General features: G+C 40.4%; 1 protein-coding gene across 3 annotated transcripts in view; it reads left to right on the top strand.

The window, feature by feature from the left end:
* Positions 1-22555, top strand: part of CDH20 (cadherin 20) — a 114043-nt gene that overhangs the window by 57527 nt on the left and 33961 nt on the right. For 2 of the 3 annotated variants that reach the window (XM_042806833.1, XM_042806832.1), the window contains one exon: positions 19686-20053. In XM_042806833.1, the coding sequence (XP_042662767.1) occupies positions 19811-20053 (243 nt within the window). In that variant the 5' untranslated portion in view covers positions 19686-19810. Of the gene's footprint in view, positions 1-5279; positions 5411-19685; positions 20054-22555 lie in introns of those variants that run through there. The other variant, XM_009971821.3, reaches the window with a different exon arrangement.

Here is a 22555-nt window from a genome sequence, read left to right as displayed (position 1 = left end):
CCAATCCAAATAGAGGCCCCCTTACCTGTGCATTCACTGTTGCCTCCAGTTTTTGAAGGGAGAAACTGTGCAAGAAATTAACTGGGCCATCAGTAACGAGTGGAAAGAGGAAAGGGGTGAGCCAGGCTCTGGCTCCTCTCTCTGTCATCTCCTCTGGCGTGGCTGGCGATGCTGCTTCATTGCAGGGGCACCTCGTACCTCCTGCCAGGACTGCCAGGACGGAGGAAAGCCAGGGAGCCCTCCAGTAGGGCTGTCCACCTCCAGGGATGGGGAGCAGCAGGGCAGCCACTGCCCCACCAGCACAAACATGATTTTGGCTACCGCTGCCCTCACGATGAATGCAGCAAGACTTTTTAAGCCTTTAACGACAGTCACCATGAGCCGATAAAGGACTAACAGACTTCAATTTTGCTGTGACTAGTTTGAGAAAGTTTTGTTCTCTGCCCAGCCACGAGGCCAGTTGGTAAGGCACCTCATGCCTTTTGAAGCAGCCAGTTTTGTTCCTGTTTAAAGTAGCAGGCCGAGCAGACTCAGCGCCACAACGAGCAAAGTCAGTCCTCTCTTCCCAAGGCTCTGAAGAGAGGTCACCAGTGGGCAGGCAGATGGGTGCTAATTCCCCCCGTGAGCGCTGCCTCTTCTTCACTTTGTGTTGGTAATTGCTTCAGAGGTCATCCGTAACTTCATCCTGACATGCAATTACTCTTCTATCTCTCTGCAAAAGTTTATTTTCTCTTTTTGCATTTGCCTTTTTATAAAAAGAAAGGACAATTTTATTCCATATTCATATTTCTCCATCGTGGCACCTATTAAGGCCAATGACAATCTAGCCCATTTTATAGACATGGAATCTCCTTCACTAACTCCTCCTAAGTAAGAAACGTTTCTAGACTAGAAATAATGACTGAAATTGATCACATTGTCTTTGCAGGAATGTAGGCTTTATTGACTTTGCTGTGTTTTCAAGTCGGAATCAGAGAACCTGAGTTCTGTCTGGGCTCTAAAAATACCCCTTTTGAATGGGAGCATTCGTCCACTGGATGGTGACTAGCCCATATCCACCTTGATCAAAAAGAATATCTAGTAATGAGAATGTATGGGACTAAAATACTGCAGAGTCTCTGAAGTGCGTGCTTCTGAAAAGGTTGAATTCACATGCTTATGACTATAAAAAAAAGTCAATTCAGAATGGATTTGCCATTCCAATTTTGCTGACTGTTCACAATTTTTAGAACTGAAGATCACACTGTAAAACTTATACTTTGCTAATTTTTTTCTTGAGTACCTAATGGAAAATGAACCTATTATGAATTTTGCATAGCTTCCTCCAGAGACATTTAAAAATGATCTAAAATTATACCATCTCTTTAGGTAATTAGTTTAGTTATGGGCTGTTTAAGAAACACAATTGCTTGTTTAATATTCACAAGTTACAGAAGTTATTAAGATCAAAGGGGCGCTCTCAGGATTGACATTACAAATTGACAATGTGACTTTGCATTTTACTTTTTATTGATGTGTCTGTTTTTTCCCCAGTGTTTTCACCTCTTTTACTATGTTTATGTGATGTTAAAATGTAATCATCTGTACAAAAGATAAAAGCAAGATCCTTGAACTTTATTGTGTTAGGTGAACATTTGTCCCAAGTTCTACACCAAATATTCTACACCTTGACATTGTCATGGCCTCACCTCCAGTGCAGTGTGTGGTTTTGGGCTCCACAATATAATGATATAAAAATATTAGAATGTGTCCAAAGCAGAGCAGCAAAGATGGTCAAAGGACTAGAGGGCGTGGCTTATGAGGAACTGTTGAGGATACTAGGTTTGTTCAGCTTAGAGAAGAGGAGACTGGGGAGTGACCACATTGCTGTCTACAGCTTCCTCATGAGGGGGAGCAGAGAGGGAGGTGGTGATCTCTTCTCTCTGGCATCCCATAATAGGACACGAGGGTGACCTTACTGATAGATGTTGCATCCAGTTCCAGTTACTTGAAGTTACATCCTCTGTCCTTCATTAATGACTGTATCACAACCTCCTTCTTGGTTTTCTGATGTGGAGCAGGAACATGAGAGATTAAGAGAAAAAGAGAAGGAAAGCTGACAGTACTCAGTACTGCTGGACTTTTTTTTCCACTATTAGTTTCTCACCAACTGGGGGGCTAAAAGAGCCTGACTGAGGCAGAATGGTAGTTGAGAAGATAGTTTACAGTGAGTGATGGCTTTTTAGAGCTTGACTGACAACAGTATGTTGAAAGGTGTTTGATATATTCTCATTTGATAGCAGTAATCATGTTGGTCAGTAGAAGATCCTAATATTTCTCATTGGCATTCAGCAGCCCCAAGAATTAAGGGTCCCTTTCAAATCTGCTGGTTCACACTTCTGTCTGTCACACACTGTCAAAGAATTCATCTCCTTTGCTTGGTTTTGAGTCAGTCTTGCCTGGAGAAAGCGCTTTGAACTCACTTTATCTCCTCTGTAAGGGAAGATGACAGCTCTTTGCTATAGAAAATATGTCTGATAACTATATTATCTCTTAATACACTCTTTTCAGCCCCAGATTGCTAAATGCTCACCACAGAGACAGGGCAGAACTCTCACTGTTGCTCTGTCAGGTGTAAAGACTGTACTTCATGGTGCTTGCCTTTAGACTAAGGCACAAGGTGTAAATCGTGGGGGACAAGGCGGAGAAAGGAGCTGTGTATGCGTGGGGGGAATATCCGAAATTCATTGTACACTTCATTTTTATTTTTCAAAATATGCCACATCTGTCCTTTTTACACACTGCAGTCCACTCTGGTTTTCTGGGCTTCCCAGTCCACTCCAGTATGATCAGAAATACTCCCTTTAGTCGTCTTCACCTATGACAATGGTGACTAGATGGACTGCTCTTAACCTCCCAACTCATTTTTTTATTCTTTGTCAGATCAGAAGGATCAGCCGAGCCCATGTAGCACAACATCACCTCGCTCCTCAAAGCGGTGTCCTGCTGCTGCTGTCTACAACATGACTTCACACAAGCTGTATCCAATCTATTTCTACACTGCATTGTCACCAGTTAAAATTGGTCTTGTTCCTCCATTTTCAGGCTGAAAAGAGAGAGGAACAGATAAGCCCCAGTTTAATTTGTTCTGGCAATTATTGGAAATCTCCCACAGAGAGAGGAGCCCTTGCCTATTGGTGCGGAATGACATACAGCCATACGGGCCCAGACAAAAGGAGACCCCGCTTTTCTGCAAGTCTATTCAGGCATGTATAGACATATTGGCTGAGGTACCAGCCCATTCGCATCTTAATGGGGAAAAAAAGAGAGATGAGGACCTTGGGAAAAAAAAAAAAATAATAATAAAAGCTGTCAAGTGGGAACTGTCATTGAAGGCTTGAAAACAAACTGTGCGCTGGGGAAGAGAGGGAGAGGAAACTCTTTTGACTATCTAGTCCAGCAGATAACTACATAACTACACTGCTGCTGTATGTGTTTTGGAAGTATCAGAATAATTCTGTTATTACAGATAAGGGTTACTGTTAGATTGATTTGGAAATGCAAATTGAAGATAAGTGTGTTTTGGAGTTGGGGTACAAGCAGCTAGGCTTTTTTTTCCTCTTTCTCTCCCTCTCTTCCTCTCCCTCTATTTCTGTAAATCAGGATTCAAAATTAATTCAACCCAAATGAGTCTGTTAGGATAAAACACCTCTGAGAAGCATTTTAAAATATAATTTCCTGCAAAATGAGTGTGTAAGTTTATTTAAAAAACCAAAGTGCTAGTCAAAAGGTGAAAGAAATATATTACAAGATTATGTAGAAAGAAAGAGGTTATTCAAGAAATAGCTGAAATGGCAGTTCTTTTTAAATTGTCATGTGGATGCTTTTAAAATGCAGTAACAATGGCAGTTATTCTTTAAGGCTTTTTCCTTATACCCTGCTCCTGAGCCAACAAAAAAAGTGTTTGTGGAGCAAATCACTTTAAATTCCAGGTAGATTTTTGTCCCTGCCTTTGGATTAATTTTCTCAATTTATCCCTTTAACAATAGTTAATAATAATTCTTATGGCCACCTAACTTGTCTACACTGAAAACATCTGACAGGAATAAATGTCTAAGTTCAGTCATTGACATCCCAGAAATGATTTCTCATTACATTAATAACATGTTACAGAAGAAGATCCATAATGGAAACTTAGAAAACAACAGACCCCCTCCTTGTTTTTAAAGAAACTGTCGGGACTGATCCAAATCTCACTGCATTGATTGGAAATGCTTTTGCTAGCTTTGCTGGATTTGGACCTGATGCATTGTTTATAGGAATTATAATTATAACCTCTGTTGTTGTTGTCCGCAACAAAAGTTTAATATTTTACAAAGCTAGTAAAAATCAGTTTTCTTTTTGTTTCTGTGCAGGATAATTATATAATAGGTTTTTTGACTGACCAATGCTCTAGTTAGATAAGTTAAAAACAAAAACTATGCCACCAAATAGGTAGAAAATACATGTGTAATTCCAGGGAAATTAGTTCTTATTGCAATTAGTGGCCACTGTGTTTGAGCATTAATAGCCTGGAGAAAACATAATAAACCAGTTCCTAACTGTTGGTAATGACAGATTTCTCAGGGATTATTACTTAATTAACAATAATTTGAAAGGGTGGTTCAGCTGAGATGCAGCATTCATTTATATGGTATATCTAAACAATACCAGATCAAAAGAACATGTAGCCTGCTAACATTTCTCTTGGTCCTTTCGTTTAATTCATGAATGTCTGACTGCCTGCTTGCCTACATAAAATACTATTTTCATATCTGAGCTGCTTTTTTTTGTGGATCCATATAACGGTAACCGGTTCCCCCTTAGATATTTGCACATTGTTTTCTCATTGTATGGTGTCTTCTGGGTCTGTGCAGATGATGATTTTAATTAGAAATGCTAATTTGATCAGGAAAGTACCTCCCACGTCCACTCTTTCCATCCTCTGCACACCAGAATGGGGCAACTGTTTCCCCAACACATGCATTATTCATTCCCAGCCATCTCAACATGAAATGTTTGCTATTGTTCCCACCATCCACCCATGTAGCTTATGTTCTCCCAGCACCCTTTCTAGTGAATGGTATCTGTATACCTCACCTTGTGGATTACTGGTCCCATTCACATATTGGTGCATCAGTTGAGAAGGAGGCTAGATCGTCAAAGAGTGTTCCGACTGGTTTGGGATGATGTCTTTTCTTTTTCCTGGAAGTTGCCGCATGCTATAATACAAACCAAACTTTTCTTTAGAGCGAGTTGTGCTAAAAAGAGGACAGAGTTGCTGAAGCGCCTGTTGCACATACTGCCCAGAAGTGCACAAGAGAAAGGCAGTATGTAAACTGAGCTGTTGTAGCAAATGACAGGAGAACAGAGAAGTGCAAACATATGAAAGGTATGTTGTAACACTACTATTTATTTTTCTCAGTGGCATAAAGTATATTTTCGCTATTCCTTCTCACTGAATACAGTGGATTGTCAAAACCAGGAAAGATTTAGAAAGCATTGTATTTTTGTGTTGGTAAGAAACAAACGAATATGCTGTGTTCTCTAAGATGTGGACAAGTACTTCAGAAATATTAGGTAGCTGTCTGTTGCTATCCATATAAAGCCTCAGGAATAATTCCATTATTTGCTCCTCAATGTCTGTTCAAGGACGCTGTAAGTTCAAACCCATGCATTACCCATGTGTTACTTGAGAGTGACAGTGACATGTATATGTTATTCTTAAATAAGTTGTAAAACTCTTCTAATTGAAAAGTTGATTTGCAAAATAGACATCAGGCACATACATTTCTGTTTGGGCTTACAGAAAAGTCCTGTTCAAAGAGGTAATCTGCGTGTCTTGACTGCCTGGTTGGAAGCTTATATTTGGAAGTAGATTAGAATGGTACTTGTGTAGAGCCCTGACTTCCACAATGGATCAAGACTGATTACAGTGACACAGAATTTTACTTTTATTTCAGTAGAATTTTAAAATTTCTTTAGTGCACACAACATCGAAGGTGTCCTTCTAAATAAATATCTGTGCAGTGATCTATCTTAGGGCATATCTTTTTATGTACAATATAATCAGATTGATATGGTATTGCATCAGAAACAGCACATGCTGTTTTGAAATGTGTCTTGTGGGAAAACGAAATGGGGTATATATAACAATATATGTGTTTTTTTGAAGAGAAAGAAGAGTTAGAGTGGATGAAGCTCATGTTAATTAATAGCATTGGGCAAACACTATAGCTTTTCTTGAAATACTGGATTAATACGAACACAGAAATCAAGAGTTTTACTGTCCTTGACATATTTTTTCCAATTCACTGTTCACATTTTTCTAGTTTGTTCAGTTTTTCTTCATAACAAAATGACTAGGAACTGCTGCTACAGAGTCCACCCTCTGAAATTAATGGCACGTAGGGATTAACGCTAAAGAAGGAACTGCTGCATTTTTTAACAAAAGCTGCAGAAACAGGTAAATGCCTGTTAAAACCCTCCGCAAGGAAAGCAGTCTGGCTCCTGCGCACGGGGAAATCCTCACTTTCCTCCTACTGCCTCTGACACAGTTCGAAGAGCAGTGACTATTTTGCTGCTCCGTTGGGGTCATCCTTCCAGCCACCCAGCCAGCTACGTTCCCCATGTAGTGGGGTGGCACTATTGCAGTGGGACTGAGACCTCCCCGGGTCAGGGCGAGTAGGGACCTGCAGCCCTTGGGGCAGCTCCTGGAGAGGAAGGCTTTCCTCTGCCCGAACTTCAAGTGTACAAACTCCTCATGGTGCCCAGCTTCTGCCCAGGGCAGCCACAAAGGGTCTTTCATCTCCATTTCAGAATGGCCGGAGAGGGGTGTAACCCAGGCACCCACTGATTGCCCACAGCCATTTGTGGATGTTTCTCGAAGCTGGGACCCCAGGTACCGTCTCTGCCAGCTGGGGCAGGTGGGAGATGCAGGTGGGCAGAGCAGGAGCAGAGGACATAAGAGGAAGCCCTTGTTCCAGCCTTGGCCGGCGGCGCTTGAAGCTGCCTCTGTTCAGGACAGGGACAGCCCGGCCCTCCACATCTCCCCGTCACTCCAGCAGCCTGCAATGCTCTCACTCTATGAGTTTTGCGAGATACCACTTCCCTGTTTAAATCTTCCTGAAAAGGCAACTGTTTGCTGGGGCTTCCTGAGTCAGTCGCATTCACTGGTTTATTAATCTGCCTTTGATATTTAACTAGAAATTAGCAGCAACTGACTTGAATCAAATCTGGTCATTTCTTCAGTGCATCTCAAACTGTGGACTTAAAGGTGGCTCATACTCCCCTGTCTTAGAGCTGTCCAAGGACTTGTGGATGTGAGCTGCATGTGTGTTCGGTTTGCCCTTCCTGGTATTATCAAATTATGCATATTCATGATCATGTCATATCTTCTAGGGAAAATGGACACCATGCTTTCCATATGTGTCATATTTTATTCCATTATATTATATCACTTTATGGTATATTATATTACATTTTATTATACTATTTTATTTTACATGAGTGAAATATAAAGAAACCCAGTCCCCTTACATTATGCAAGTGGAGATCATTCTGACATTAAAAAGTAGAAAATTTCATTTAAGCTGTATTTTTCTTATTATTGTGTGATTGGCAGGAAAAATATTTCTTGAAGGAAAGATATTCTAGTGGCTGGAGAAGAGGTGATAGATTTTTGACAGGTAATACTGTGAATTTATATTGCACTTCCATCCCAAGGAGTGTCACAGAAATATAAATAGTATCTGAATAAAATTTTAGTTTCTTCAGACATATTTTGTGCCTGCAGTTACTCATTGTTGCTAATGAGACAATTAATAGGCTAATGGGCACAAATGATATAATATAGGCATTTAACTCTGCCATCTGAATGCCAAAGCTACATCTGTACCTACAAAGTATTTAGTTAGGTGTTGTAATTCTTTTACGTGTCTTTTATGTGCCTCTGCAGAACTGCAGGTCATATCTTCATGGTTCTGTTCACCTGAATATTCTTACTGAAGTCAACTGGAAGGTGTGAATGAGCAAAGCAAGTAAGATTTGCCTTGTGCAAAATCTGTACAAAACTAGAGACTAGGCCAGGGAAAATTTGGTCTTATGCACATTGAAACACTTCACATTAAAACATGGCAAATCCAAGATCAAATGCAGTAATGTAGAACATTGCTGTAAGACTGCATAGGCCAAAAATGAGAGAATCAATGCCAGTTTTCAGTGGATAAACAGAAAAGCGAGTTTATAGGACATGAAAAAGAACACTTCTACCCCTACCAGTAAGTGTTGATCAATTTTTAAAAGGCAGAAATAGCTACGGTCTCTTTTACATCTTAACTAACGCAAAGAGGAGTGTCTTACTGTGCCTCATGACATTGCAGAGCAAGCTATGATGCAGTCACTGGGGTTCAAACTTTGTTTTATTGAAAATATATTGTGCTTAATAGGAAGGGTCCGTTAATTTTTTTTGCTACGATACAGAATGTGAACCAATACTCTGAGGCAGGAATCAATGAGAAAAGTGGGTACATAGTCCTTATCTTCTTATATGGGGATTTGAAAGGTAATGGGGAATAATGGTCTCTTACAAAGCTGCAGGGAGTTTGTCCTAGTTAGCACTTTTTCATGCTTAGACTTTAATAAAGTATCAATTAGCAAATGCAGAAAGAAAAGCCCCTTCTGAATCAATAAAACATAATTTGGTGGTCATTTTATGAAGCAAGGTGACAGTTCAATGTAGTTAAGGAGATTACAGAGTAGTTTGCACCACAAAAGTCCTTATGTTGGGATCAAGGGTACAACCTCCTGTTTGAAGGGATAGTCTAAAAGAACACTATTTAAGTATACAGGGTTCTGGATCTGATTTACCTGTCATGAAATTATATCTGTTATAGAAGTGAGGACCCCCGAGGGCAACCAAAGTGCAGCTGGAGTGCATGCTTTATTCCCAGTTACCCACACAGTATGGCAAGTATAGCCAAGCACGTCCTGATCATCTCCTTCCTTGAAAGACCAATTTCTTGTGACAACCAAGAAAAGCATCAGTTTTGTCCCTCGTGTTTTTTTCTAATTATCATGAGAAGCACTGATAATTCTGGGGTTCATTTGGTATGTTCACATAAGCTTAAAAATACTGTCCATGCTTGACAAGGTTTCTCTCTATCGCTTGGTAAAACCGACTCATTTATTTGAGTACTTACACAATAGAGGCAATTCACAGCACATGTGGGTTCAGCCTAACAGAGGAGGAGGGGAACAGATGAAAAGACCCAAAGAAATGATAGAGGAAGACTAGACATCATGAGCACTCAAATCTTTCATTTTACGTTATAAGATGTGATTTTGTTTACATTTCAGAGTTCTAGAAATGTAGGATTTTTCTAAATTCCTTCTGTCTTTTGCTTCTCATACAAGATCAGAGGTCACCTAAACAATTTCCAATAGACTACTCTCTAGCCTTTTCTTAAAAGCTAAAAAAAAAATTAGATTTCACAGTTTCTATCAGTCATCTGTTCCAATATTTCACCCACCTTATCCTTAGAGGTTCAATTTGCTTTTAACCTAAATTCTACTTGCTTCAAATTAGGTTTATTGCACCTTCACTTGTCCCTGGAAACTAAGAAGAAAAGTAGATCTCCACTCTTCCTATTATACCTGTTAGTATGTATTACAGTTTTTTAAAGTCTGCTTTTATGCCCTCCCCAAATCTAATTTTTCCACACTCAGCAAATACAATTTTTTTTAACCTTTTCACATGTCCTGCTTTTCCAGACCTCTACTCAAATTTCTTGTTGTCTTCCTGGCAGCAGTTTGGGAGTCTGTCCATATCTCCTTTAAGCTGTGTTGCACTGCCATTCTGTGCTGAGGGTGCCAGTAAAAGCAATTCACATATGCAACATGAGCAACTAGCTTAACAACCTGTTGACACAGCACAGAGTGGAATTTTCCTCCTTTGCAACAACCCATGCATCAAAGTGTTGGCTCCTATTTAGTTTGTGGTCAGCTCCTTTCCTACAATGCTGACTCCTAGGCCGTTATTTACCTCTCTATTCCTGGGCATTTGATTTTGCTGTTCCATGGCTCGTGCTTTCCACTTGTCCCTATTGAATTTTCTGGTATTGATTTCCTACCATTTCTCCAGTTTTTCAAGATCGTTTTGTATTCTAGCCCCATCCTCACAAGTTCTTACAGCATCTGCCAGCCTGATGTCATCCTCTTGTTTTGTAACTGGACTGCATCATCCAAACTGTTAGCGTAAACATTGAATAGTACTGTTTATGAAGCAAAATCCTGCAGGACCACTTGATGTTGACTCCCAGTTTGGCACTGAATTACTGATAGTGGTTCGTCAAGTTGTTTTCCAGTCTGTCTTACTCTCATTTCACCTAAGCCATATTGCCATATGTTGCCTTTGACAATGAGTTGTGGAGTTGTATGGAACATTTTACGAAGGTCCAGATGTACTGCATTTTTCTCATCTTGCATCTGCTAGGCCAGTGATCTCATCAAATAGAGGAAAATCAGACTGTTTTGTTGTCAAATTGTTCACAAATTCGTGTTGGCTCTTCCTTAGTACCTCATTATCCCCTAGATGCTGAAAAATTGGTTGTTTGTTCCAGTAACTTTCTACGTATTGAAGTTGGAATGAAGGCTCTATAATTCACTGGTTCCTCTTCCCCACTGCCCTCTCATCCTTTAAATATAGGTATAATGGTTTTCCTCTGCCAGTCCTCTAGGAATTCACTCATCTTCTATAATCATGTGAAGATAATCACTCATGTTTTGGCTATTGCTTTACCTGTTTCTGAAGTACCTGAGTGTAAATTCTGCGTGGACTGATTAATTTGGCAACAGATTTCAAAAATGTAGGCTATAGGGCTTGAGAGAGGACAGACCATAATATCTAAACATACCATCAATTTTCACTGGGCACTAGATCAGGCTTTTGGCTGAGATCAAGCTAAGTAGATGAAGTAAAAATGGATAACTCTGTTTTCTTCATGCTTCCCCCAAGTTTAAAAAGAGAGGATGTAATAAAAGGCTGAAAATCTGGAAGAAATTTAAAGTGGTATTTGTACTGCTACATTTTTTTAAGAGGCAAAATGATACTTCAGTCAAAAGGAAGAAATCCAAGCTTATGCTTCAGTGCATAAACTGATCACAGGGTTTCAGAGTCTCCTCTGAAAGATTCATCTGTAACAAACTGCCAAGCCAAGAGTTTGCCAGCAAGATGAAGCCTAAGAAATCTTTTATATTCTAGTAAGTGCTAATACTTCTTAGCCATTGCGAAATCTAGGCAGAGGAACTGCTTCATCTTGGACAATTACCTTCTGAAATGGGAGGGACTGGGAAAGCTGGGAACATGTCCCTGCAGTGGATTATGAAAAAGATCGAAAATAGATAATAGAGTCTTCTTCATGGAGGGTATTGTTAGTGCATGTCACATTTATAGAGGAAAATTAAATAATGTCTCACATACACTTCCTGTAGAGACTGCAACAATTGAGTTTGAAGACCGAAATCTAGACGCTGTCATGCAAAGCATTTGAGGTTGTTTTATAGGCTTTTTGAACCTTATTCTTGCTATATTAGAACAGTTCTGGGACAAATTAGGTCCACATTTCTTTATTCCTTCTTACTTTATTATTTCAGCTTGAAAGTGTCCTGTGAAGGCTAGGCATTCATATTCTGTATTGCTAGAAACACTTTCAAGCTAGCTGATAAGACTCTAACAGGTCAGACAGAAAGGGGCTGTAAAACTTGTTTCTTTTGCTGGTTTGATTTCATAGACAGCAGCTTGAAGATGGCTTGAAAATGTTCATCCTGTTCGTTGGTAGCAAGTCTTCATGCTCAGACAAGGCAATCAGTGAGGTCAAGACAAGGTATAGATGCCAGTGTTGTACATCTGAAGCAATGCCAGACTCAAGAAATATGAATTAGAGGAAAGATTTTCACTTCTTAGAGCACCTACAGCTATTTTGTAGGTTAAAGATAATCATTTCTCTATGAATACAAACACAATCTTAACAGAACAAAACAAAAAAAAACACCACTATGTGCCAGTGGGTGCATACAAATATTATAAGAGATGGCCAAGTACTGTTTTCTGGTTGGAAAAAGCAATTGCCCATTCATTTATTTGCCTTCAACAGCTGCTTGTGGAAGTGGGTTATTTTGTGTCCATTTCTGAGATGTCAAAACGCTGTACGAAATGCCTAGTTAATCAGGAACACAGTCATAATGAAACTAGGAAGTTGTCTCCACCAGTGACAGTACATAGGCCCTTACCTATCATTGGTTTTGATCTTCATGCATGGGAAGAAATATTACTTCTATGTGCTCCAGGCAGGCAGCTGCTTCTCATACATGTCTTCAAATAGGAGAAAACACTTTTTCTATCTTTGGCATTTAGGTGATATCAGAGAGCCGAATATCCAGCAGCTGTGGGATAAGAAAGAGTCCGGTTTTCACTGCTACATGGAAATATGACATCTTCTGGGGCCTAGCACACCCAAAATGCAATGCTTTGTAGATGAAGAACATGATTGCCTACCATAGTCACCATACAGCACAGAGAGAGATATCTCAGGTTCAAAATTCCTTCCAGGTGTGCAACAGGAAGAGGTTTTATCCTGTTGTAGGGAATGGCAGGTCAGGCAAGGCATCTGCTCAGGATGTGGACGAGGGGAGGGACATGGCCAGAAGGAAGCAAATGAAAAATAGAGGGAAGGCATTAGTACATTCTTCTCAAAGAGGATTGTAACAGTTGTGAGTTGGTCCTGTTCAGGGCATAGGTACTCCACTGCCTAGGCCAGCAGGCTGCATCCCTCAGCTTTATCTCTGCTGGCCTCTCAGCTTGCAGAGCTTAGATGATCACAGCAGTATTCACCATCTCATCTCATTCTCTTCACAGAAACCCTGGCTCTCTATCAGGCACCAACTCTTCACCCCACACCTGACCCATTCTTCTCCTTCTTCCTTTTTTTATAGCACGGGAAATTCCACCCTTCCCACCCAGCCCTCTCATTCGTGGCAGGAAACTACAGATTTTGCCTACACTGATTAGGAGCCTTGAGACAGGTCTGAGCAAAGGGTCCTGGTACAGCTGCAAAGCAAACAAGAAAGATCATGCTTTGCAGGAGAGGAAGGACTTTATGGTTTTTTTTAAAAAAGATATAAGCCTAAGAGGGTTATGACAGTTTACATTAACATCAAGTCATAATTTAGAGTCACTTGTACAGGCTTTTTCTTGACAACGTGGCAAAAGTAGTCGTAAGACTGTGAGAACTAAAAGGAATTTTTCCTAAATAATGAAAGATTAATTAGTATGATTTTCATATGTATTATATATTTTTGCACATTGTTGATTGAAGAAGGGTTTGTTTATCTGGCATTTATTTGGATTTTGCAATGTATTTGCAATGCCTCACTTAGTTTCTATTGAGGCTGACTTCAGCAGAGTTAGTTAGACCAGCATGGAGCTTTTGAAACCCTCTTGTACTTCTGTCCTGCTCTTTCACTGTAGTATTTACAGTACCTCAGTCTGAGTGAAAACTGGGGATCAGATCCTCCCCTGACGTAAGTAATCAGCATCATTTTATTCAGAAATGTTCACTTTGTGATCATGTGTGTTTCATTCTTTTTGATCTTTCTGTGCATCTATAACCATAGGGCTGGGATTTGTACGATGGGATTCTCTCTGTTGTTCTGTGGGATTTTTCATTCTGCAGGTACTCTGTAGCTTTGAAGGATTTCAGATCTTGAGCAAAATGAGTTTACTGATGTGTCCCAGGAGAGATTGTTGACTGGTCTGTAGAAGTAATTTTATGACAATAGATTGTATTCTGAGTTAATGTTTATGTACCATATGGTATGTTGTCAAGTTTCATTGTATTTATGAAGATCTCAATGAAATGAAGTAAAAATAAAAATAAATGTTCAGGTCTAGTCTACTGTCAAGAAAAGTAACATATGCCTCTAGATTTTTCCTTTAATTTAAACCTGTCCAGTAAGTATACCAATAGGTAATGACAGTAGGACTGGCCTGGGCCACAGATAAAACATACAAAGTTCTGGAAGTAGTACAAAAACGTTTAAAATTATAATCAGACAGCCTGCTTAGAAGTACCTAACTTAGGTACTGCAAGCATTAGGATTTCTAAAATGAGACAGGTATTGAATAAATTGCTTAAGAGATTTTAGATGCTGGCTCAGTAGAGCCTCCATCCCTCGAGGCTGGTGTTAGGCACCTGCTGAGGATGGTCTGCCTTGTGCAGAATACAGCCTACACTTTCCTACTGACTGGCACTCCTGCAGGGTTATTGCAAAGTCATTTTATGACAAAGCTGCGAGCAACTGAGGGTACGGGAAACCTAAGAAGTGATGTGTGAAAAATAATCCATTTAATGGGGGGTAAAAAATTCTGCAATACTCATACCCCTACCTTGGGTTTAAAATATCACAAGAAATTTAAGGAACAAAGTAAATAGCTCACTTGGAGAATTCTTTCACTCAAATTTAATTGCTTCCTGCTGTGGTCCTTTCTGAGTTGTTTGGTTTATTTTGACAAAATAGTGCGGGAAAACTCTTTAAATGTGTCATTAAACACAGAAATAATTTTCCATTAGCATATTTGTAGCGCAGTGTATGTGCTGCTAAGAAACACTTACATGTATCTATTAGAAATATCACATATATTTCTGTATTTATGTGCAGAGAAAGTGGAGGAGGGAGTTTAAAAGTGAGTGGCTCTTTTTTACCTACTTTCTCAGTGCAATATGTCTCCTGCAAATGAATTACCTCTACTCAGGTGACATGGCTGCATGGGATCCACTAAGGTCTGCAGCATTCTACATGAGTGCTCATTCCACACAGCAAAATCCATTGGAAGGACCAGGTATAGAAGATTTAAGCATGTAACCAATGTAAATAGTCTACAGACTTTCTGGGAGACCACTTGCTCAACATGACATGACACTAATACAAATACACTAAACCTTCTCAAGTTTGAGCTTTTTGTCTATAAATTCCTTGGTGTTTATGTAAATATGTATTGAGTACAATATATTTCAATCCTGGTGGAACTCTCTGGGTGCCCATATGGTCATCCAAACTACTAATATTTTTATCCTTTCTTTCGAAGTGCTGCTCGGTTCAAAATTAGCAAGATAAATGGGTCACTTGCAAGAAATGCTAGAAGTTGGTTCTGACATATATCTTTTTTCCTTTTCATCTTTGCCCAGAATTAGATATTCAATTAAGCATAGTTTAATTACACTATCAATATGTGGGGAGGGGTGTCTTTAAAATTGGAGCATGAAGAGTAGCTCACACTTGGGATACACATGCTTTAATTCATAATATGGGCTAAAAGAGAAATTTGTATTTGCATTGGTGGAAAGTGTATTATTGTGACTCTTTTGTGTAGAACAATTTGGTAGTTCCTTTGTACCACGTACAGACCACCAGTTGCACACAGTTTAATCACATCTTCACGGGTCTTTATGAAGCCAAAAACCATATTTGTAACTGCTGAGTGACAAGAAAAAGGATTTTCAGCAATGTTTGCAAGGCAAGAACAGAGAAAGTAACCTAAACAACTGAGCTGATAATCAAATATTAATCACAAAAGTGGGGGTAAGAAAGTATTCGCTTTGGGTCACGGATCTAAATTGCACAGATGCAGCTAAGCCTATTACAATGGAGTACTCAACTCTGGGTAACAAACCAGGTTCTGAAACATTTAAATTGTTCTTGAAAAATAAAATACCCTCTGCAGAAATCCCACAGGTTTTGGTCATGCAGTCCTTCTGGGCTCGATAATTTTTTTGTGTGAGCAAGGAAAGCGAGATTTCCCTCCCTTTATTGCCTTTAAATCCTTTACACATCTCCGTGGTGAACCATGAAACATGTTTCTGTAATGCATTTCATATGACAAGCAGAGTATCATTGAGTCCCTCTTTGCAGATGTCCTTAAGAACCCATTTTGAAGGGGTCCAAGAAACAACTTGCGTTAAGAGACCATTAAAGGTTCAGTTCTGCTTCACTCAGTTATGCCAACAAGTACCTTCCTCTATGACTGGTCCCCCTGATCTCCCTGCAAGGAACTACCCAGCCCGAGGCAGAAGAAGACTGCCTGAAAGCCTGCATCATGCATCTGCAGCAAAAAACACAAAGGTCCATTTAAGACTAGAGATCCCACCAAGCTAGCACACTCAAAGCATATGGCTATCACCCTAACCAACAGTTGTGTCTACAGTCTAAGTGACCCCATACTCATCCATCACACTCAGCTGGTGAAGAAGCCATCTGCATGAGTCCTCTGAAAGACTCGGTTATCTATGACCTTAATTGTAGCTCAGTCATCACTTGTGCTACCACACAATTCAAACCCTAAATTTACATGACTGCCTTTTACATCGCTGAGCAATACTTTGCTTGACCAGTAGGCCTTGCAGATCCAGAGGCCAATAGTACACACCTGGGGTTGGTGAAGCTGCAGGAAAAGAACCCAAGAGAGATCAGCAGCAACTCAGGTCAGGAGTTAACAACAGTGTCTTTCATTCTTTTAATACCAGCTGAGGAACTGAGACAGGAAAAAAAAAATCTCATTCTCCTTCAGCCTCAGAGATAGAGGAACCATTCTTGATGAAACACTGCTATTAATAGTAGTGATTTGCCTTTAGGTGAGAAGCAAAATGTGATGAGTTTGAGTATGCTTGCTCACAGTTTTGGAAAGGCATGAGACACCAGAAACTCTGGTATTAACAAACAAACAAAAATTTGTGCCACCTCAACATTAGTGCTTTCTTCCATTCCTACAACAATATATGACCATGTCACCATGAGTTCGCATTAAATGGAGAACTTACTGGTACTCAGGGAAGGAACATCCTTTTACAAGTCTTTACATTGCTTGATGGGAAGTTCCCTGATAGTTGCTATACCCCAGAACAAGATTGCACTGGGAATATGAAATGCTCTTAGTGATGTTGCTCTTGGGAGCCACTAAGTTGCACACTGTTTTCAAGAAAGGTTCCTCATGGAACTGCACTGCAATGCTGAGTGACATTGAAATGACAAAAGCTGTTATCACAGAGAGCCTGGAGCATTTATGTCCCTACTCTTGACCTTTACTTCACTGTTCATACTTTGCTTTCTGCTGATACAGTGCACATGTGCAGAAATAGTATCCTGATGATCAGATTTCTTTTGCTATAGCCCCATTACAGGTATACTGGTAACCATGCAAGTTTATTTAACCATGTCTTGATACTACCTTGCCTGAGCGCTGTTGATCCTTGCCTGAACTTAACTGCAGGAGACATCTGGCACCGTTAGTTTTGAATTCATGGTTTGGGAGTTCACCTACAAACAGAATTCTCATTGCCACAGGAGTTGGTCCATCATGTTGTATCACCTCTTTTGTCACATGAACGAAAATGTAACAACTGACTTGTACAGCAGATGGAACTTCTTAAAGTAAAAACTCCAGGCATGACCTTAGCTGCTGGATTATAGTCTGCCTCCACTTTCCCTTCCTGTTGCACAGCAGAGGCAGCACTGGTTTCCCTCAAATAATGTTGAGGGGTGGTGGGAGGCCCTTCCCCACATTTACTTGCCAGCAAAACATGGGTTGTCAATAATGTCCCCCTGATTTTGTTGAGAAAACTTGCTGTTGACAACAAGCCAAGGGCAAGGTGTCCTATTATGCGAAGAGGACTTCAGCCTTCTTTTCCCAGTGTAAATGTATATTGGATATTGGGAGCTAAGGACTCACAGAGAGGCAATCACTGCACACACAGATCTTGGACTCCTTTGACTGAAGGTATCCAGCAAGCTGAGCCTTATCCCTGCCTCTCACAAATAGCTGCCAGCTTCTTCATGAAGTGACTGACACCCAGAGACTATTGTGGTCCTTCTGGGCTTGCACTGCTTTGATAAATCCCTGTTCTTTGGCTCTCCAGAGTACAAGCCCTAGCACATTACGTAGCCAATGTCCAAACAACCAGCAGTTCTGTACATTGCTCTGCTTAGAAGAGATTTACCATATTCTGTGCTTACAGCTTTTCCTTTATTTGTTGTATCTATCAAGCCTTAGGTTGTAAACTTTTCAACATAAAGGACCTTTTAGTTGTTTGTTACACTTCACAACTGTATAGACTAGCAGCACTGTGTAGTCATATTCCTTCTGGGATTTACACTTGGAAACATTATTTTGTGTAGAAATCAGTCTTAGATAGTTATTTTGTCTTTAATTCCCCAATACTGGACATCTATTCCAGACTTAAGCTTCCTTTTTCAGATTTCAGTCAACTTTTGGATTAAATTCTGAATTTCTGTTTCAGTACCCAGTCCTAGAATTGTACCAGCTTGGATGCTGAGGAATTTTCAAACACTCTCTTCTTCTCAGCTGAAAACACTGCATTGTCTCTGTCTTCACTTCAAAACATTATCACGCAAATCTTTAAAATATTTTTTATTATTTTGAAATCTTTCAAAGATTTCAATTATAAATATTTGACAGTCATCTCCTGCTTCATTTTATTTCCACAGGATAAAACAATTAATTAAGCCTAAATAGTTAAGTATAGAACAGCAGTAAAATGAAGTGTGAACTACTTGCTTAAGACTTAGAGCCCCATACACCTTTCCTAATGAGTCTGTCCTGAAAAGAGAAAGAAGAGCTCTTGAAAAGAACAGCAAAAATACTAGGCCCACTGACAATGTATCGAGTATTTTGACAGAGTAACCTGAAAGCAGCACCACGTCATTAAACTCAGCAAAATGTTAAAGGAAAGGTTTGCTACAATCTATAGCCTGAAGTGAGGTCACCAACAAGACTGACTTCATGACAACAAAAGATCTTAGACTGATGAGAAAGTGTCCTCTGATAGAGGTCAGCATTCCTCTGCCTAAACGGGTCTCTCAGGCTTGTGGAGGAAAAAATGTGTTAGCTTGACTTGCTTGGACATACCACACAATAGCATGTGACCGTCAGCACTGCGAAACCTTTTGTGGGGTATAAAATGATTAACTGACCATTCAAATTCTAGAAATGTTGCATTTGTAGTACCAGTCGTCTCCTCAGAGTGGATGCGGCAGAGTGTGAAACCTCAATTCAATCAACAGGGCAGTTGAAAGAATAATTAAAATTATAAATAACCTGGAGTTGCTAGAAATTATATTCAAGGTTTGCAATATAGCAATAATATCTGTATTTATGTAAACATGTGTGCATGCACATGTGTGTAATGACAACATAGTTTCCAAACAGAAAGAGAAAGACAGTTGCCAAAAAGTGCTCACCAGCTATTATAATTTTCCAGTGTGAACTATTTTTAAATATTCTCTAAGGATTTCTGGTCATAAATATTTCTAAAGAATATGCACTTAACTTATGCCTATCATTACCATGAAGCAACACTACAGCCAAGTTAGCAATGTAGAGAACTCATACTTATTGACTAAACCCTGGCGATTCTTCTATCTAAGGCTCCAGCTCTTCAGCTTATATGGTAATAGTATTCCTGGTTTCAGAAGGTGTGCATCCTGATATTATATTTTTATATAGAAGGTTAAATATTTTATAGCATATTTGCCTATTGAGGAAACTCTTACCTTGGTGACAAAAAACATCCTTCTATAAATTTCCTTTAACTTTACAGGAAACTGCCATTCTCAGAACCAGGATCTTTCTTGGGCATTTTGAAGGACTACACACAGGACCTACTTTCTTCTCAACTGGCATAAGAAACTGTGTTTTGACTTTTTAGTCAGACCTAGTATACGGATGTGGACTTCAGGTAGAATGAGCAATGCAAAGAACTTGCTTGGACTTGGCATCTCCTTGTATTTTTTGGGACTGATGGACCTTACTACAACTGTGCTGTCAGGAAGTGCCAGGCCCCTTACTGAAGGGCAGGAAGACAACCTGTCAGACAAGCTGCATCAGCGTACCAAGCGGAGCTGGGTGTGGAACCAGTTCTTCGTTCTGGAGGAGTACACGGGAACTGACCCTCTCTACGTCGGGAAGGTAAGACCTGCACCAGGAGGATATCTGACAGAGTGTATAGATCTGTGTATCTACAGACCATGGTGAAACACAGGAAGTTTCCCTAAGTGTCTTTACCTTCTTTCTGGCAGTGAATTTATCCATATTAATTTCACTTCTGCTCCCAAGTGCTTTGGACCAGTGTCACCTTTGTTTGGGGAGTATTTCTGTTTCAAGGGGCTGTCAATATATTTGCCCATTTCAAAGAGATCTGCTGAATCAATCATCATCTGTAACTGAGGTACTTTTAGAAAATCTGCAGTGATCTTTCCAGGGACTCCTACAATGTCAAGACAAAGCAAGGTTATATTGACATATGAGGATTAGGAAAGAAAGGGTTTGTGATCATGTTTCTGTCTATGATCAAGTCAGCTGGAAGCTGAAATTCACAATCAAATTAAATAGCCATTTTCTCTTGAAAACTGACATTTCACTTTCTGTTTTCTGTAGATCTCTAGGGTCAGTATATCTTCTTGCTCACCACAGCATGACAGTAAGTTAATTCTATGGACTACAGATAAGTTCCTCCAGATTTAGAAGGGCAGAGGGACAGCTCATTAAATCCAACCAAGAAGGGTCCTACATTTGGATCCCTTATACCCTGACAACCTACACATCAGTGCAGATATGTGTAAAATCAATCCCAAAGCTCAACCCATCTATTTGGTAGTATTTTGCCCTCACTCTTCCGTAGCTCCTTGAGGAACAAGCTGATGGAAATCAGACCAGTGATGTCTGTCATCACAATCCGCCTCACTATAACCATCCTCCTTCTATTGTTTTCCGACTGTTTTGAAAGACTGAGTTGTTTAAAGTATTGACCCTGTTATTCAAAGTGTTATGGACAGCACCAAGTTTGCCTCTAGTCTACTCCAAGGTGACAAATCTGGAAAAAGTGGGGAGGGGGAGAGTTAGTGTGCCGAAGTGTTTGAACAATACAGCTAAGATTTTACATGTCTAGAATATCAGATACCACTATGATGAGTGCAGACTACACATAGGTAGATATGAAAAATTAAGAACTAAGAAGGGATGTCAGAAAACAATTTCTGCAGATTTCATTGCTTATGTTTACATGATCAAGGCTTCTTCTTTCCTTCTGAACTATCCATCTGCAGAGAAAAAAAAAAAAAAAAAAAAAAAGGAAAAAAAAAGGAATCACATATCCGGAGGCCCATTTAGGACTTGTTAGGACTTGTATTTATCATTCTACAACCCCATAGAGCTAAACTGTTTCCTCAGTCACACCAGTATAAATCAAAATGAAGCCACGGGCTTCAAAAGACCTCCTCCTGATTTATCCCCGTGTGACTGACAGCAAGATGTGCTCTCCTTCCTCCCACAGCAATGGCATTACTAGTGATTGCTGCCAAATGAGACCTCGTTAGTCTTCATTCATCTCTGCACCTAGCTTTTCAGTTCTTGATATCTCTGTTGATTAAAGAAATTAATATTTGTTTTCATGCAATTCCCAGCATTGGAACAAGGGCCAAACATTTTATTTCACATACTCGGTTTCATCTGAAATTACTCCAGACGTGCACTGTGAGCTGAATTTTAGCTAAAACAAGTACTGGAAGAAACCGACTCATCTTTGTTTTAGACTTGATTGTGTCATCAGGAGCACAAAAGCTTGGCACAGTCAGCAGTGCTCTTGAGCTCGCTGCTGCTCAGCTCTCCTGAGCGGGGGAAAGCAGAGACAGCACTTCATGGTCTGTGTCCATCGCACAAAGGCCCAAGCTGCCGTGAGTGAGCTCTCTCCAGGACCGCTTACACCACAGCTGTGTTCGCATGGCGGGTGAGCAAGGGCTAATTAGCTCCCATGGTTAACAGGGCCAATTAGCCCCATGCACTGCTGAGCTGACATGGCTGGATCTCTCTGAAGGCCTCTGAACTCTGAGCTGCTCCATGTAGACCAGACACCAGGGAGCTCTGCTGCAAAAATGGGCCCCTGGGGGTCAAACATTTAATCTTCACCCATCCCTGAACTGGGTGCGAGCAGCCAGCCACCCAAGCAGTGGGATGAACGCAGTGGGGGCCGCCATGAGGTAAAGACTTCGTCTCACCTTTTACAGCCAAAGGCACAGGCTCTCAGAAGAAGCTGCAGCCCCCCATGATTCGTCACCCCGCCGGATTCGTGCTGCCTGTGTCTTAGGGATCCTTAGGAAAGGGGTCAGCAGGAAACAGACTGTGGGCTGAATTAACTGTTCTGGCAGTCCAGAAACTTTTCAGCCCAAATCACCAAAAACAGCTCTGGAAGGCCTTGCACAGAGTGGGGCAGAGGACTCCCAGCCTACTGCTCGCTGCTGGCACCAGCCCTCCAAACAGCCCTGGGTCCCACACCTGGCCAGGCAGAGCCTCTTCTAACTGATACTATCCACAGTACCCTGAAACATCCTACCAGCCAAGCCTTGCTTTTGTCCATCTGGTCTCTCCAAGGCCATGTCAGAAGGAGAAAGAGTGCACGGCATAGATCCAGCTGTA

The sequence above is a fragment of the Tyto alba genome, unplaced genomic scaffold (assembly GCF_018691265.1).
Source record: "Tyto alba isolate M040663 unplaced genomic scaffold, T.alba_DEE_v4.0 Super-Scaffold_48, whole genome shotgun sequence".
NCBI lineage: Eukaryota > Metazoa > Chordata > Aves > Strigiformes > Tytonidae > Tyto > Tyto alba.
This window is presented reverse-complemented; position numbering and strand designations above follow the sequence as displayed.